This window comes from Opisthocomus hoazin, chromosome 15 (genome assembly GCF_030867145.1).
Source record: "Opisthocomus hoazin isolate bOpiHoa1 chromosome 15, bOpiHoa1.hap1, whole genome shotgun sequence".
NCBI classification, from domain to species: domain Eukaryota; kingdom Metazoa; phylum Chordata; class Aves; order Opisthocomiformes; family Opisthocomidae; genus Opisthocomus; species Opisthocomus hoazin.
In genome coordinates this window covers 22,283,946-22,298,519 of record NC_134428.1, presented here as the reverse complement: position 1 = coordinate 22,298,519, position 14,574 = coordinate 22,283,946, and the positions used below count along the sequence as shown (strand labels likewise).

The 14,574-nt window shown below is 65.2% G+C and overlaps 1 protein-coding gene across 1 annotated transcript; it reads right to left on the bottom strand.

Moving 5' to 3' along the window:
• Positions 1-752: 752 nt before the first annotated feature.
• Positions 753-11,521, bottom strand: FSCN1 (fascin actin-bundling protein 1). Its single transcript, XM_075436776.1, has 5 exons — positions 10,646-11,521; positions 4,380-4,536; positions 3,774-3,895; positions 3,179-3,346; positions 753-3,082 (listed from the first exon to the last, which is right to left on the bottom strand). Exons 1-5 carry the CDS (start codon positions 11,466-11,468, stop codon positions 2,880-2,882), a joined length of 1,473 nt encoding a protein of 490 aa, XP_075292891.1. The 5' UTR covers positions 11,469-11,521; the 3' UTR covers positions 753-2,879.
• Between the last annotated feature and the right edge of the window lie 3,053 nt (positions 11,522-14,574).

Here is a 14,574-nt window from a genome sequence, read left to right as displayed (position 1 = left end):
CAAGCAGGGTCACCCAGAGCAGGCTGCACAGCACCGCGTCCAGGGGGGTTGGAATATCTCCAGAGAAGGAGACTCCACAGCCTCCCTGGGCAGCCTGGGCCAGGGCTCCGTCACCCTCAGAGGGAAGAAGTTCTTCCTCGTGTTCAGCTGGAGCTTCCTCTGCTTCAGTTTGTGCCTGTTGCCCCTTGTCCTGTCGCTGGGCACCACTGGAAAGAGTCTGGCCCCGTCCTCCTGACACCCACCCTGCAGATATTTGTAGGCATTTCTAAGGTCCCCTTCTCAGCCTTCTCTTCTCCAGGCTGAACAAGCCCAGCTCCCTCAGCCTCTCCTCGTAGCAGAGATGCTGCAGTCCCCTCACCATCCTCATAGCCCTCCGCTGGACTCTCCAGTAGCTCCTCATCTTTCTTGGACTGGGGAGCCCAGAACTGGACACAGCACTGCAGATGGGGCCTCACCAGAGCAGAGCAGAGGGACAGGAGAACCTCCCTCGACCTGCTGGCCACTCCAGGTGACCTCACGCCCGGCCAGCTCCGGGTCTGAGCCTGCTGGGTGGAGATGGCCCTGTTGGTCACCGTTCCCACCAACTTCCCTGAGCCCTCTGAAGCCAGGTCAGTCTGTGGGAAGCGATCTGGCCCCCGAAGGCTCCGCCGCCCCAAATGCTCCGTGCTCAGCCTCGCGCCTCTTGGTGAAAGGCTGTTGCAGCCCCAGCCACGGTCGCCCCGACAGACCACACCACCACTCATATCCGAATGCAGGTTTTATTTTTTTTATTCATCTTTCTCCATTTGAAGCTATTTTTTTTTAAGTTATACAAATGGCACTTACAAAAAAAATAATAATAAAAAAAAAAACAACTGAAAAAACCCCAAAACTTAAGTTTTTGGAGTGAGATGTTTCCAGAGAGTCACGACACCCGAGAAGAGGAGACAGGAGAGATGTTGACCTAGTGTCACACGGAAGAAGCCGGAGTGGGAGTTACATGGTTCGAACTGCGACGGGGTGACGGGGAGGAGGCGACGCGGGGAGGAAGGGGAGGGGGTGTGAAGGCCAGCGAAAGGTGTGTGCCGAGTCACAGGGTCACTCAGGGCTTCATCAAGACACTCGGTCCTTCGAGGGCATCGCGGGCGGGCGTGGATGTGAGCGCGGAGCCGAGGTAGAGCCCCAGCCGGGATGCCCTGCCAGCGAGGGACCCCGGCCGGCTGTCCCCATGGCGGGGGGCGGCCGGCTCGCTCTCCAGCGGAGAGGTTAGCACCAAGCTCCCACGGAGGGTGACCCCTCCTCATGGCTTTAAGGCCTCTGGCAGCAGGGACCGGCCCCGTTTCGGCATGGCAGCAACGCCACGAGCACCCTTGGTGTGCGGGGACCAGCGCGGGGGGACAAGGCTCCTTGGTTGGGTTGGCAGGGAGCAGATACCGGCCCCGGGAAGGCCCCGAAGGATAAAGTGCCCTTCAACACCCTAACGAAGACATCAGCGTCACCCATTACGAACAGCGTTATACTCTAATGCAGACCTAGTACAGACAACAGCTGGTAACACAGTGCCACGGAGAGCATATATAAATAGAGACTAACAAAAATACTGTTTTGGTCTTTTTTTTTTCTTTTTTTTCTTTTTTTTTTTTTCCAGTAGGGTTGGGCAGGAGAGCCGAGCCCAGGCACCCCGGAGGCGGCGGGACCGGGAGCTGCCCTCCTCGGGGGTCCCCGCGGGAACGGGCCCTTCCTAATTCAGCATCAGATCTGATGTTCCAGTATTTTATGAGAAGGAAAAAAAAAACCAGACCAAACCCAACACCAGAAACCCCAAAGGTACTGAGCGAAGATCACTGTGCAAAGTTTGCTAAAGAACTTTTCTATTCTGTAAACCAAAAATCTGCAGTTTCTGTGGCCAGCCACCACCCGGGGAGGGGGTTGCATCGACCAGCCGGGCTTCTGCAGGGACCGAAGCCCGCTGGGTGCTGGAGGTGGCCTGGATGAAGCCCCTGCCCTGGGCTCGCTCTGCCTCCCCCCGACTCCGTCAGCAGCGGGAGCAGCCTGGGGCAGGCGCCCGCCGGGCTGGACCCACCGTCGGGGTCTGCGATGCTGCTCCAGAGCCCGACGCACACGGCCGGAGGGGCAGAGGGACACCAGGAGCGCGGGGCTCCACGAGATGAAAGGCTGAGGCTTTCCAGATGGGATCACCCTAAAAAAAAAATCATTTCCAGGTACATAAAGGGGGGGGGGGTCGGCTTGCTGGCAGGGACGCGTGCCGGCACACGCCAGCCCCGACCCCGGGGATGCTGTGATATGCGAGGTCACCTCTTAGGGCTCAGCTGGGGATGGATCCTGTCCCTGAAAGCCAGGAGCAGGGAGAAGCTGCCGGAGGGGCCGGGGGGAGCCGGCGGAGCCCGGCACCATCGCTCAGCCCCAGCTCGGAGCGGGGCGAGGTGGGACGGGTGCTCCGGGGGACGCTGGCAGCGCAGACTGAGGCGACTCCAGCGCCGATATGGCAGAAGCGAGCGCAGAGGTGATCTTATTCCCTTTTTTCAATCGAGGGGAGGAAAATAAACTACCTAAGGTGATGCTGGGGGCCGGGCCGGGGGGGTAGGGCAGTTTCCAAGCCCAGCAAACCTGGAGGGGGCAGGGGGAGGGCGGGGAGGGGGAGACAGAGACAGACCCCTCTACAAAGCTACAGGCAGGCTGCCCCATCCCTTTTCCAGTTCTTACAGAGGTTTACGGAGCCCCATCTCCCACATAACGCACCGACTGCGGCGGGAGGGAAGGGCAAGCCGGTCTGAAAATGCTTTTACAGAGAGGAGAAACAAAACATGAAAGAAAAAATAAAGGACAGAGGAGAGAGGAGAGGAGAGGAAAGTTGGCAACGGGAGGTACGCTAAAGTGCATCAGTATTCCCAGAGGGTGGAGGCATCGATGGCGTCGGCGGATGCCTTGAGGACCCCGGCGTGGTCGCCCTTCAGGTATTTGCCATTGATTTTGATGGCCACTTTGTTATAGTCGCAGAACTCAAAAAAGAAGTCCACGGGGGTGTCGCTGCTGCTGGTGACGGACGACTCGCTCCCCACCATCCAGTACTTCCCGGTGGCATCTGCGGGCGGAGGGAGAGGTGACAAGGTGGCCCCGTGAGCCACCGCGGGGACCCCGATGGCCATCTCCCCCCCCGTGCCCACCCCTGGGGACTCACCCTTGATGTTGTAGGCGCCGTCGTTGAACTCCAGCTGGAAGACGTCGTAGGAGGAGCGGTTGGAGTCCAGGGTGCCGGTCACCTTCCGGCAGCCGATGAAGCCGTGCTCGCCGCGGAGGACGATGATGGGCCTGTTGATCAGCTTCATCACGAAATGCTCCGTCTCGCCTGCACCGGGGGGAGAGGGGCCGTGAGAGTGACCCTGGGGAGTCTCCTTCTCTGGAGATATTCCAGACCCACCTGGACGCGGTGCTGTGCAGCCTGCTCTGGGTGACCCTGCTTGGGCAGGGGGGTTGGGCTGGGTGACCCACAGAGGGCCCTTCCAACCCTGAATATTCTGTGATTCTATGAATTCTGTGACAGAGCCCAGACCCCACGGCTGGCAGCAGCAGTGAGGAGTGTGGGCTGTGCCCCCCACCCATTTCTCACCCCCCCATCTCTCCCTCCACCCCACGTGAAATGGTCGTTAAGAACTCATTGCCTGCATCCTTGAGCATCACTTGGAAGAGGAGCCTGGTTTGGGGGGGGTGGGGGGGACTTTGTGCATCCCCTGCCTCCCCGGTGCAGGGCGGGGGTCCCTGAGGGGGTTCCTTACCTGCTGTCTCCATGGAGGCCGCCAGCTGCCCGTTCTTCTTCGCCGTCACGTACTTGCCGTTGGCAGCTTTCAGGGTGATGCGCTTGTCGCGCCACTCGATGTCAAAATAGCAGCTGGCGTTCCTGCGGGACGGAGAGGGCGGTCGGCGGGATGCGACGGACGGGGATCCGGCCGGTGCCACCCCGCTGGGACGGGAAGGGCTGCGGCTGGATGGGGGGGCCCCGATGCCACTTGTTTCTGCGGGACGAGCCGTGCCGCGGCGGCCGTCCCGCTGGGCAGCCCTCGCCCTGCGGGCAGCAGGCAGCCAAACGCGCTTTCGGGTTTTCCGCCCGGCTCTCAGCTAGCGCAGGGCTGAGCTGCGGGGGGAAGCGTTTCGACAGCCCCAGCCAGCCGGGAAGGATTACATGGCCCGAGGGACTTCCCGAGCGTCGTGGGCGGTGAGCCCCGACCCGGCCCCAGCTCCCCGGGGAACTGGCTGCCTTCGCTGGGAAGCGTTTCGAGGCGAGCGCCTGGGCTGGAAAATCCCCTTTGGATTCCCCTGGGAGACGCAGAGGGGTCCCCAAAGCCCAGGCACGGCCCCGGAGCTGCTAGGGCCGGGGGACTCACTTTGTGGAGGCGGTGGACTGGATGCCCCCGTTGGAGGTGAGGGTCCAGTACTTCCCGGTGTAGGTCCTGAAGGCGCATTTCTTGGTCTCCTTGTTGATCTCCAGCTGGTAGGTCTCCTGGTCACCCTCCTCATCTTGGTTGGCCGAGAGGTCCATCCCTGCGGGGCAGAGACAGATGGAGGTGGGGGTGCGGGGAGGGGGACCCCAACCCACCTCCAGCAGGTCTGGGTGCGGGGGCAGCCCAGGAAACCCAACCGAGAGGGGCTCCTGCTCCCCTGGGTGAGCTCTGGTGACCCCTGAATCCCTTGCACAAGGGCTGTCCTCCAGAATTTTGGGTTCAAATCCAGCTTTTCATTCAGCTCCTCACGTATTAAGGCCATAAAGAGGGGCTGGAGCGAGATGAGGCGGCCACGAGCTCCAGCTCAGGACCCTCCAGCTCCACCACGGCTGAGCACCAAGCAAAGCCTGACTCAGATATTTCACACGGAGAAGGGCTGCCATTTTTTCCCCGCAGGTGACAGGTTATTCAATCCTTTAGCAGAGGCTGCCGCACCACCTATGAATCCCCAGCTCTCGGCGTGTTTAAGGACCGTGGCACCGTCCTTCATCCGTAAATTGTCACGGCCCGTTGGGGCGGAGAGGTTTGCGGGGAGAGGAAGCTCAGGAAAGCCCTGGGGCAGCCAAGCCTTTCCCTGGCTCCCAAAAAAATCCATCGGCAGCAGCCCGTCCCCCAGCTCTGCCAGCCAGGGTGACCCAAAGGGTCCACCAAAGGGACCAGAGACAGCGTTTGCTCCAGCAGCCTCGGAGGTGGGCGCAGCCGGTCCTGGGGCTACCAGCCACAGCCCTGGGGCCACCACCGGTCCCCCCGGCCACGTGCACACCCACCCACAGGCACCGAGCCTGAGCAAACCTGCTTCGTCAGGGCTAGCGGGGCCAAACCCTCTCCAGAGCTCTCCAGCTCGGTGGATTTCCGCCTAAAAATATTTCTGGGATGCGAATCAGAAGCCGTAGCCTGGAGCCACAGCAGCACGGCCGAGCCAGCTTTCGCAGAAGGAGCCAGGGTGGGGTGCTGAGCCCCGCTCCTCCCTGCCTGCGCACAGCTGGGATGAGCTGACATGGGCCCCAGTACCACCAGTGTGGCACTGGTCCGTAACCAGTGAGAGCAGCCCGGGAGCGGACGGCGATGCGGGCTGCGGTTTAGAGGAACCGGGTGAGTTTTTCGGAGCAGAAAGCACCCGCGTCCCTCCCCTGCTCCATGGGTGCTATGGGCTGGAGTCCAACCAGGCACCTGGTCCTGGGAGGGACACAAAGCGCGCGGGCAAAGCGTCCTGCCCGAATCTGCCTTTCCCTGGAGCCGAGAGCACGGCCGCGGGGCTGGCGAAGCGTTCAGCCCCTCGCTCCTCCGCCCCGCGACGCCTCCCCGTTCCGCAGCCGCTGGGATCTCGAGTGCAGCCAAGGGGGGCTGCAGGCTTGGTGGCCCCTCCTGCTCCAGAAAGCCACCAGCACATCCCACCAGCTACCGGCCCGGGAAACAGAGATGCCTTCCCCCGGAGCCCACAGCTACCTGGCTTCCATCACCCCATCATCTGCACCCCCAAAACAGGCACCCGCCTGCTGCTTTGCCTATCTGGCTCCCGCCTTTCCCCAAGGGATCGGGCTTTGAAGGCTGCGCTTTGTTGGCTGTAATCTTCTCTCCCACGCCCAAACCGTCCCACGGCCGCCTGCTCGCAGCATCCCTGCTCCTGCCAGGCATCCGCCAGCACCTTCCACAGCCCCCCCCCCGTGCTTCACTCCCCAGGGTATCTGGGGCAGAGGGGTGCTGCCCGGCTGCCAACCCCGGCCCCACTGGCCAAGCCCTCAGCTCGTGTGGTTGCCCCCCCCTCCACCAACCTCCCAGGGCCAAGCCAGCGGGCGGTGGGAACATTTGGTTTTGATTTTGGCACCCTGGCCGGGCTGCGGCCCCTCTCGAGAGCGAGAGAGGGGGGAAGAGGGGCTCTGCGGGGGCTCACGGAGAGGGGCTGGGCTGCGGGAGGGGATGCTGGAGGACGCAGCCCACCCCCTCCCAAAGGCTGCGAGAGCCGCTGGCGTGGTTTGCGTGGGGGATGTGGGCAGCGGCGTTTCCTCCTCACCACGATTTTAGATGATGCGCAGGCGATGGAGGGGGGGCAGAGCCTGGGGGGATGCTTTGTGCCGCAGAGCTGGATCCCATGGGCCAGAGATGAGGCAGGGAGCGCCGGGAGCCTCCCAGCACCGTCCCCTCTCCCCCAGAGACCCCCGGCTACGGAGCAGAGTGCCAGGAGCCTCCCGACACCGTCCCCTCTCCCCCAGAGACCCCCGGCTACGGAGCAGAGTGCCAGGAGCCTCCCGACACCGTCCCCTCTCCCCCAGAGACACCCGGCTACGGAGCAGAGCGAGCCCCCCAGCCTCCCCCGGCCCCACCGCTGCGCGATTGCGCACGCTCCCGGTGCTGGGCAGAGGTTTGGCTTCCCCCCCCCCCCCCCCCCCCGCCCCAGTGCCTTGCAGGGCCCAGCATCAGGAGGGTCTCCTGCATCAGGAGGGTCTCCCGCCGCCCCCTCCCCGAAAGCCCAGCGCTGGGTTGGGTTACGCCGACTCAGCGGAAAGGAATGCAATTACAGCTGGGGAAGAAGGAGGCTTCAAAGGGCTGTAAGGCAGCCAGAGCAGGAGGTTTGGGGGGTCGGAGGCGGCAGGACCATGGCGGGTCCAGGGGAGATGTCCCTGTGTCCCTCTGGTGGGGGACACAGGCTGTCCGTCCAGCCACCCCCCTGCTTTTGGCTGCAGGGAGCCGGCGTCTCCCACAGCGCCCGGCCGAGCCCCTGCCGCTCCGATCAGGCTTTAATTACCGCTCTCAGTAAATTTACAGTCTGGAACCGGCACGACTCTGCCTGACCTTGACGAAGCTGCTAATTACAGCTGGAGGAGGGAGGGGGGGGCGAGCACGCCGTGGCAGGGCGGCGCTTTGGGAATGGTGGGGGGGGGGGAGTGGAGGCACCCTTGGGCCCCCCAGAATTCCCCGTCTGCAATATGGGTGTGCTACGGGGGTCTCGGGGGTGATGCTGATGCGGGAGGTGGGAGCTGGGGGGGGCTGAAGACTGTGTGTCCCCCAGGGCTCCCCAACACCGAGTCCCCTCTGGCTAAAGGCACAGTTTGCTGCGGCCACGCCAACCTCCACGCCGTGAGGGCACCCGCAGCGTGCAGAAGCCTCTCCCCCTGCGTTAAGCTCACGCGGAGGGTGTCCTACGAGCCGGGATGCTGGCGAGACCACGGCCATTCGGTGGGACAGGCCGGCTGGAGCAGCCCCCCGCGCCCGGACCCACGGGGAGCAGACCCCCCGCACCGGGAGCTGCCTGCCCAGCGCCGGGAGCCTGCGCCTTTCCCATCCTCCGACTCCCCAGAGTCTCCTTTCCAAAAAACCCACGGTTACGCATGAAAAAAACCCCATGGTTCTGCCTGAAAACCCCCCCGGAGCCCACCGCCCTCCGAGGGAGCGCCGGCAGCTCCCCCCAAAGCCCCCCAGCCGTCGCAGGCGGCAGGGCAGGGTTTCGGGTGCCCGCACCCCAGCAGCCCCCCATCTCCCTGCTGCACCCCCAGCTCTGCCTGTGCAGTTCCAGTGTCCCCCCGGGGCTCTGGGACCCCCCACCCCTTGTCCCCTCGGACGGGCTCACGTCGCACCCGTCTGTAAATCCGAGCACATTTTTGTCCACGCAGGGACCGTGCGGCTGCTCTGCTGGGGGTCACGGGTGGGGGTGGGACACGGATTTCCTGGAAAACCCACCCCTCCTTCCCCATGGATCTCCTGCGGCTCTGTGCTATAGCCAAGCACCAACGGAGTCGCCGCACCGCTCACTCGCCCCCCCCTCCCCGCAGCGCCCCGCTCCCCAGCCCCCCCATCCTCGCCCCGCGTCGCGGTGGGGGCGGCGGGCGGCAGAGCTCGGCCGGGCGGGGGGATGGCGGGGGCTCAGCGGAGCAGGAGGACGCCAGCGCTCGGCCCCTGGGACCCTCGCGCCCACAAAGGGCCCTTTGTTGCCGCAGCCGGGGCGAGAAAGGAGCCATTGAGGAGGGGAGGAGGCCGCTTTCTGCTGGCAGCACCCCGACTCGGCGCTGTTTTGGGGTGCAGCAGGGAGACGGGGGGGTCTCATGGAGCCCAGGGCTCCCCACGGACCCCCATCCTTCTGCAGCTGGAGGTGGGGTGGCCTCGCACCCCGCCCCGGGGATGGGTGGCATCACGCGTCCCTGGTGCGGAGGGGACGGTGACGCCGGCCATCGCGGGGACGGGGAGCGGGCTCCACGCCAGGCGCTGACTCGGCACCCGTGGGACAGCGCTGTCCCGGCTCCAGCTCCCAGCCAAGGGAACCGCGACGGCCCCGTGGTCCCCGCTCCTCCATCGGGGCTGGGGGGGGGGGACGGACACACACAGCCACCGCCATCCCCGCTCCCTCCCCGCTCCCACGCGGGACCAAGCTGCCTTTTCCCACGAGCCACAGCCGCTCCCTGCCCGCATCCCGCGTCACCCCCGGCGGGCTCCGGCACATCTGCCGGCAGCGTGGCGCGTATCGGGGCGGCAGGGGGGGGCGAAAGGGCTGCCTGCGACCGCTTCCTCCGACGGCGGGTGTTCGGCTGCCTGCTCCGTACCCTTGGGACGAGGCTGTTTCCCGACGGGAGACGGGAGGGCGAGCCGCGGAGAACGGCAGCTCCCGGGCTCTCCGCACCGCCGGGGTGGGATAAACCGGGTGGAAATGGCTTCGCCGGGCAAAATGGACGCGAGCGAGGACGTGGAGCCCTGCGTAGCCCCCTCCCGCTGGGTTTCACTTGGGAAGGGGCCGGGCGCAGCCCAGAGCCCCCTGTTGCTGGGGAGATTTGTGCCCCCCTCCTCACTCCCCCCCCCTTCCCCATCCATCTCGAATCACACAAAGCCGGCGGGTCCGCCAGCAGCTCCCACCCGCGCCGTGGGGTCCCCCCCATCCCGCACATCCCCCCGCCATCCCAGCTGGTTTTCCCATCTCCGGTGACAAAGGGCTGCAGCAGCCCTTCCCCCACGGCGCTGCCGCAGCCTCCCGCCATCCTCCTCTTCCTCCTCCTCCCCAAACCCCTGCGCCTGGGCAAACAGCCCCCGCTGCTCAGCTTTGCGGGCTTTTTTGGGGGGTTTTTTTATCCTTTTTTTCCTTCGCAGCGCTGGGTTTGCCCTCGGAAAGCAGCAAAGCTGGGAGCTGCCTGCAAGGAGCTGCCCGGGCACGGGCGAGGGCTGAGCCGCAGCCTTGAAAAATTCTATTTACACACACACAAAAAAAAATAAATGAAAGAATTCCTGGCTGCTTGCTGGTGCGGGCTGCGCTGCAGGACCGGGCACGCCGGGGATGGGCCCGGAGCTCCCGCGCCGGCCGTGCACCCTCGGCATCGCGGATCCCCCCTCTTCATCCCGCAAGCACCCCGCAAGCCGTGGGGAGGGATGCACGTCGCGGGGCGGGGGGGGATGCAGGGCACGGCTCGAAGCCATTTGGGTGACATTTATGGATGTGATTGCCAAGGCTGGGGGGGGGGGCACCCCCACCTCCGGCTCAGCGCTGCGCGGGGGGAGTTTGGGGGAGGCTTTGCTGGGCGAACAATGAGCTCCCCAGGTAGGAAGGGGACGGTTGGCGGCCCTGCCTCCTGCACGGGGGGGGGGAAGACCCCAACCACCTCCCCTAGCTCCCCCCCACCCCCCCAACCCCTCCATCCCTGCACCCCGAGGCAGGCCCCTCACCATTCCTCCCCCACCCCGGGGCCTCCAGGCAGGCGATGCTGGGGGGATGGGGGTGCTGGGGGGTGGGGGGCCCCCATCCAGTCAATGCTGGGGGGATGGGGGGCCCAGGCAGGCGATGCTGGGGGGATGGGGGAGGGAGAGGGATGGGGGAGGGGTGCGGGGGAGAGGATGTTGGAGGGATTGGGGGAGGGACGATGGGCAGCCATGCTGGCGGGGTGCAGGGGGGTGCCCTGGGAAGACGGTGACTTCCGGGGGGGGGTGTTGGGACGCGTGCGAGAAGGGGTTCAAGCGGGGGGGGGGGGGCAGAGGACCCTAAGGAGGTGACGGCAGAGGGCTGGAGGGGGGGGCACCCTGTGGGGCTGCCGCTGCAGGCAGGGAGGGGATGCTGGGGGGGGTGTGGGGTGTCCCACGGGTCAGTGCTGCGGGGGGGGCGATTCTGGGGGGACGCGGAGGTGACGCCCGAGGGGACTTAGACCCTGCCGAGGGGTGTCCGTCCCCCCCCCTCCTACCTTGCCGGGTGGAGACGTTCCTGTCGTTGCCCGCCCGCAGCACGACCTGCGGGCAGCTCTGCTCGAGGGCGAAGAGCTCGTCCTTGCCCACCTTCCCGCTCTTGCCGGCCTTGAGGGTGCCGCTGGGCCCCGAGGGGGCCAGGTAGCGACCCTCCCCGTCTCGGAAAGCCACCTTCCCGCAGCGAAATTCGAGGGTGAAGGCGGTGCCGGGCTCGGCGGCAGGGACCAGGCGGCCGTCGGAGCGGAGGAGCCGGTGGTCGCAGCTCTGCAGGCTGTAACGCTGCTCGACGAAGAGGAGGGTGATGAGGGCGTCCACCCCCCACGGCACGTCGCGGTCCACGGCCAGCTCGTCACGGCGGGGGCCCAGGTGGGCGTAACGCTTGCGGGCCAGGCTGTAGAGGTTGGCCTGGGGGTGCATGGCCAGGTGGACGCTCCACTTCTCGGCTGCCGAGACGGCGGGGGAGAAGCAGGAGAGGCGGTCCTCGGTGCCGCCGAAGAAGCGGCGGTGGGGCTCGGATTGCAGCGACCACCGCCCGTCCCCGTGGGCCACCACCAAGAAGCGACAGTCGGGCCCCGGCTCCTCGCTGTCGCAGCTCACCCGGCCGTCCTTGTCGGCTGCCAGGTACCGGCCCAGGTGGCTTTTCAGCAGCACGGCGCTGGAGTCCTCCCCGTCCTGCTCCAGCGTCCAGATCTGCTTCTTCTTCATGCTGGCGGCCGAGGCGTTCACCTTGAAGCCGAAAGCCTCCGCCGTCAGGTACTTGTTGCCGCAGTTGATCAGCCCGAACTGGATCTGCACCGGCTCCGCCGTCCCGTTCGCCGTCATCCTGCCGACACCGACGACAACCGACGACAACCGACGACACCGGCACCGACCGCCGCTGCCGCCGCGCCCGCCCCCGGCGCCGCCTTTATAGGGGCCGCGGCACCGCCCCCCGCCCGCCGTCGGGGCCGCCCCCCGCCCCAGGACCCCCGACCGGCACCCCCCTCCCGCCCCAGCCCCGCCGCAGGGCCCCCGCGGGGCGGCAGGACCCCTCCCGGCGAGGAGAGAGGCCCCTCGAATCGCAGGGACCCCCCCACTGCGAGACCGCGCTGCGATGCAAGACCCTTCCCCGCGTTGCGAGAGCCTCCTGCAGTGGCAGGAGCCCCCCAGATTCAGAGACCCCTCCCTGCATAGCAAGACCCCTCCCCGCGTTGCAAGACCCCCCTTGCGTTGCAGGAGCCCTCCATATTCGAAGACCCCTCCCTGCACTTCAGGAGCCTCCTTGAGTTGAAGGACACCCCCCCCCTACATTGCAAGACCCCACCACATAGCAAGACCCCTCCCTGCATTGCAAGAACCCCCTTGAGTTGTGGGAGCCCTCCATATTCCCAGACCCCCCCCTGCATTTCAGGAGCCTCCTTGAGTTGCAGGATCCCCACACACACACATTGCGAAACCCCACCACACGGCAAGACCCTTCCCCGCATTGCAAGACGCCCCTTGAGTTGCAGGAGCCCTGCATATTCCAAGACCCCTCTCTGTGTTTCAGGAGCCTCCTTGAATGGCAGGACCCCCCCACACACACATTGCAAGACCCCACCAGATGGCAAGACCCTTCCCCGCATTGCAAGAGCCCCCTTTAATTGCACGGACCCCCACCACTGCAAGACTCCACTGCATTGCAAGACCCTCCCCCCCATTGCAAGACCCCCCTCGAATTGCAGGAGCCCTCCATATTCCAAGACCCTCACTGCATGGCAAAACCCCTCCCTGCATTGCAAGACCCCCCCCCTTGAATTTCACACACCCCACATCCACTGCAAGACTTCACTGTGCTGCAAGACCCTTCCCCGCATTGCAAGAGCCCCCTTTAATTGCAGGGACTCCCCCCCCCCCCCCCCCACTGCAAGACCACACCACATGGCAAGACCCTTCCCCGCATTGCAAGACCCCCCCTTGAGCTGCAGGAGCCCTCCATATTCCAAGACCCCTCCCTGCATTTCAGGAGCCTCCTGGAGTTGCAGCCCCCCCCCCATCCCCCCATCCCCAATGGGAGGCCCCACTGCATGGCGAGACCCCTCCAAGCAGACCAAGACCCCCCTTGAATTGCAGAACCCCCCCATACATTGCAAGACTCCTTGGCATGGTGAGACCCCTCCAGGCATAGCAAGACCCCCCTTGAATTGCGGGACACCCCGCTGCCACATTGCAAGACCCCCACTGTAGAACAAGACCACTCCTTGCATAGGAAGAACCTCACTGAATTGCAGGACCCTCCCCCATCTTGAAACCTCACCACAAGGCGAGACCCCTCCTTGTGAGGCCACTCTACCCGCACTGCAAGAGCCCCTCTGCTTTGCAAGACCCCCGGGCACTGCAAGACCCCTCTCCTGCAGTGCAAGACCCCCTCCCTCCTCACTGCAAGATTCCCCTCCGCATCGCAAGACCCCTGGGCACTGGTAGACCCCTCCTCGCATAGCAAGGCCCTCCTTGAATCACAAGACACCCCCTCCACTGAGCAACCCCTGCGTGACAAGACCCCCACCCACACTGCAAGACCCCCCGTGCGTTGCAGGATACTCGCCCCCCCCATTATAAGACCACCCCCTGCACAGCAAGACCCCCCTTGAATTAACGGTCCCCCTCCTGCACTGCGAGAATCCCCCCCCCATCCCACTGGAAGACTCCTCCTGCGCTGCCGGACCCCCCCCCGCACCCCTCTGCCCCTGTTGGGGGGGTCTGGCTGTTGGCTGTTGGCCACACCGCAGGGCTGCAGGACAGAAGGGGAGAAGGGGGAACCACGTTGTGGCCCCCCACCATCGTCGAGCCACCCCAATGCCCCGTGCTGGGCATCAGCGAGGCCGGAGCATCCGCGCCCCGGGAATCCGGATTCCCCCAGCAAAATGCGGGTGCCCCCAGGCGAGGGGGGGGATTTTGAGGCCATTTCGGAGGGCGGGGGTGAGCAGCATCGCGGTTGCTCATGCGAGGCCACGCTCCGGCATCACGGTGCAGGGGTGCTGCCCGCTGCTGCCCGGGGACAGGGACATTGCTCGTGTCTGTAACGTGGAAAGAAACCCAGATCAAGAGGAGATTCACGGCCGAGGCGGCAGATCCGAAGCCCTCCGGTTGCCCGCACGCTTGAGGGGGGGGGAGCTGGCTGGGGGGCAACGAGCTGTTCGCTGGGGAAATGTGCAGAAACAGAAAATCGGAGGAGGAGGGAGGGGAGGGACACAGGGGATGGTTTTCGGGTGGATCAGGGATGTGAACCGCCTGCCCCGGGTGATGCAGGACAAGGGAAGGGTTGGGTGGGCACGGGTGGGAGCTGGCTGGCACGCAGACCGTCCCTGGGCTCGCAGCCCCCATCTCCCCAGGCCCTCCAGGCTCCACTGGTTCTGTACTGGCTGTACTGGTTGGAGCCACTGCAACGCAGCCACCGCTCCTTGCCCCCCGGGGTCGCCGGCACAGCTGCCCCCGGGGCAAACCCGCCATGTCTGAAGGGGGTTTGCTCTCCTGAATGCCACGGGTAGATCTGCTCCGGGCTCCGCTCGCCGCTCAGCCCTGCAAATCTGGACGGACAGACAGACAGACAGACAGTCTGCAGCCAGAACCAACCCCGCAGCCTCTCAGCTGGGTTGGAAACCCATCTCCCGCAGCTCCGGAGAAGCGGATCGGCGTTTGTCGTGCAAGCTCTTCCCGCTCCTCTTCCCGAACGCGCCGCGGCGTTAGGACCCGGCCGCGAAGCCGAGCAGCTGCCGGGAGCTGCCTTCTCCTGCCGCAGCAGGCAGATGGTGGAAAGGCTGGGAAAGAAACGCCTTTTCTGCTCGACAAAAAAAAAAAAAAAAAAAGAAAGAAAAATAGACATTATGCAGGGAAAAAAATAAAAGCCCACCCTGTTTTCTCCCCAGCGCCCGTCGTTGCGGCGTGGATGGCTGGCACTGCCTGGCTCAGC

Bases quoted from the DNA above. Each gene is read 5' to 3' on its own strand.
- FSCN1 (XM_075436776.1), bottom strand. From the start codon at position 11,468: ATGACGGCGAACGGGACGGCGGAGCCGGTGCAGATCCAGTTCGGGCTG. The intron at 3,896-4,379 runs GTGAGTCCCCCG...TCCGTCCCGCAG, and splicing joins CAGTCCACCGCCTCCACAAA to GAACGCCAGCTGCTATTTTG. The intron at 3,083-3,178 runs GTGAGTCCCCAG...CTCCGCCCGCAG, and splicing joins CGGCGCCTACAACATCAAGG to ATGCCACCGGGAAGTACTGG.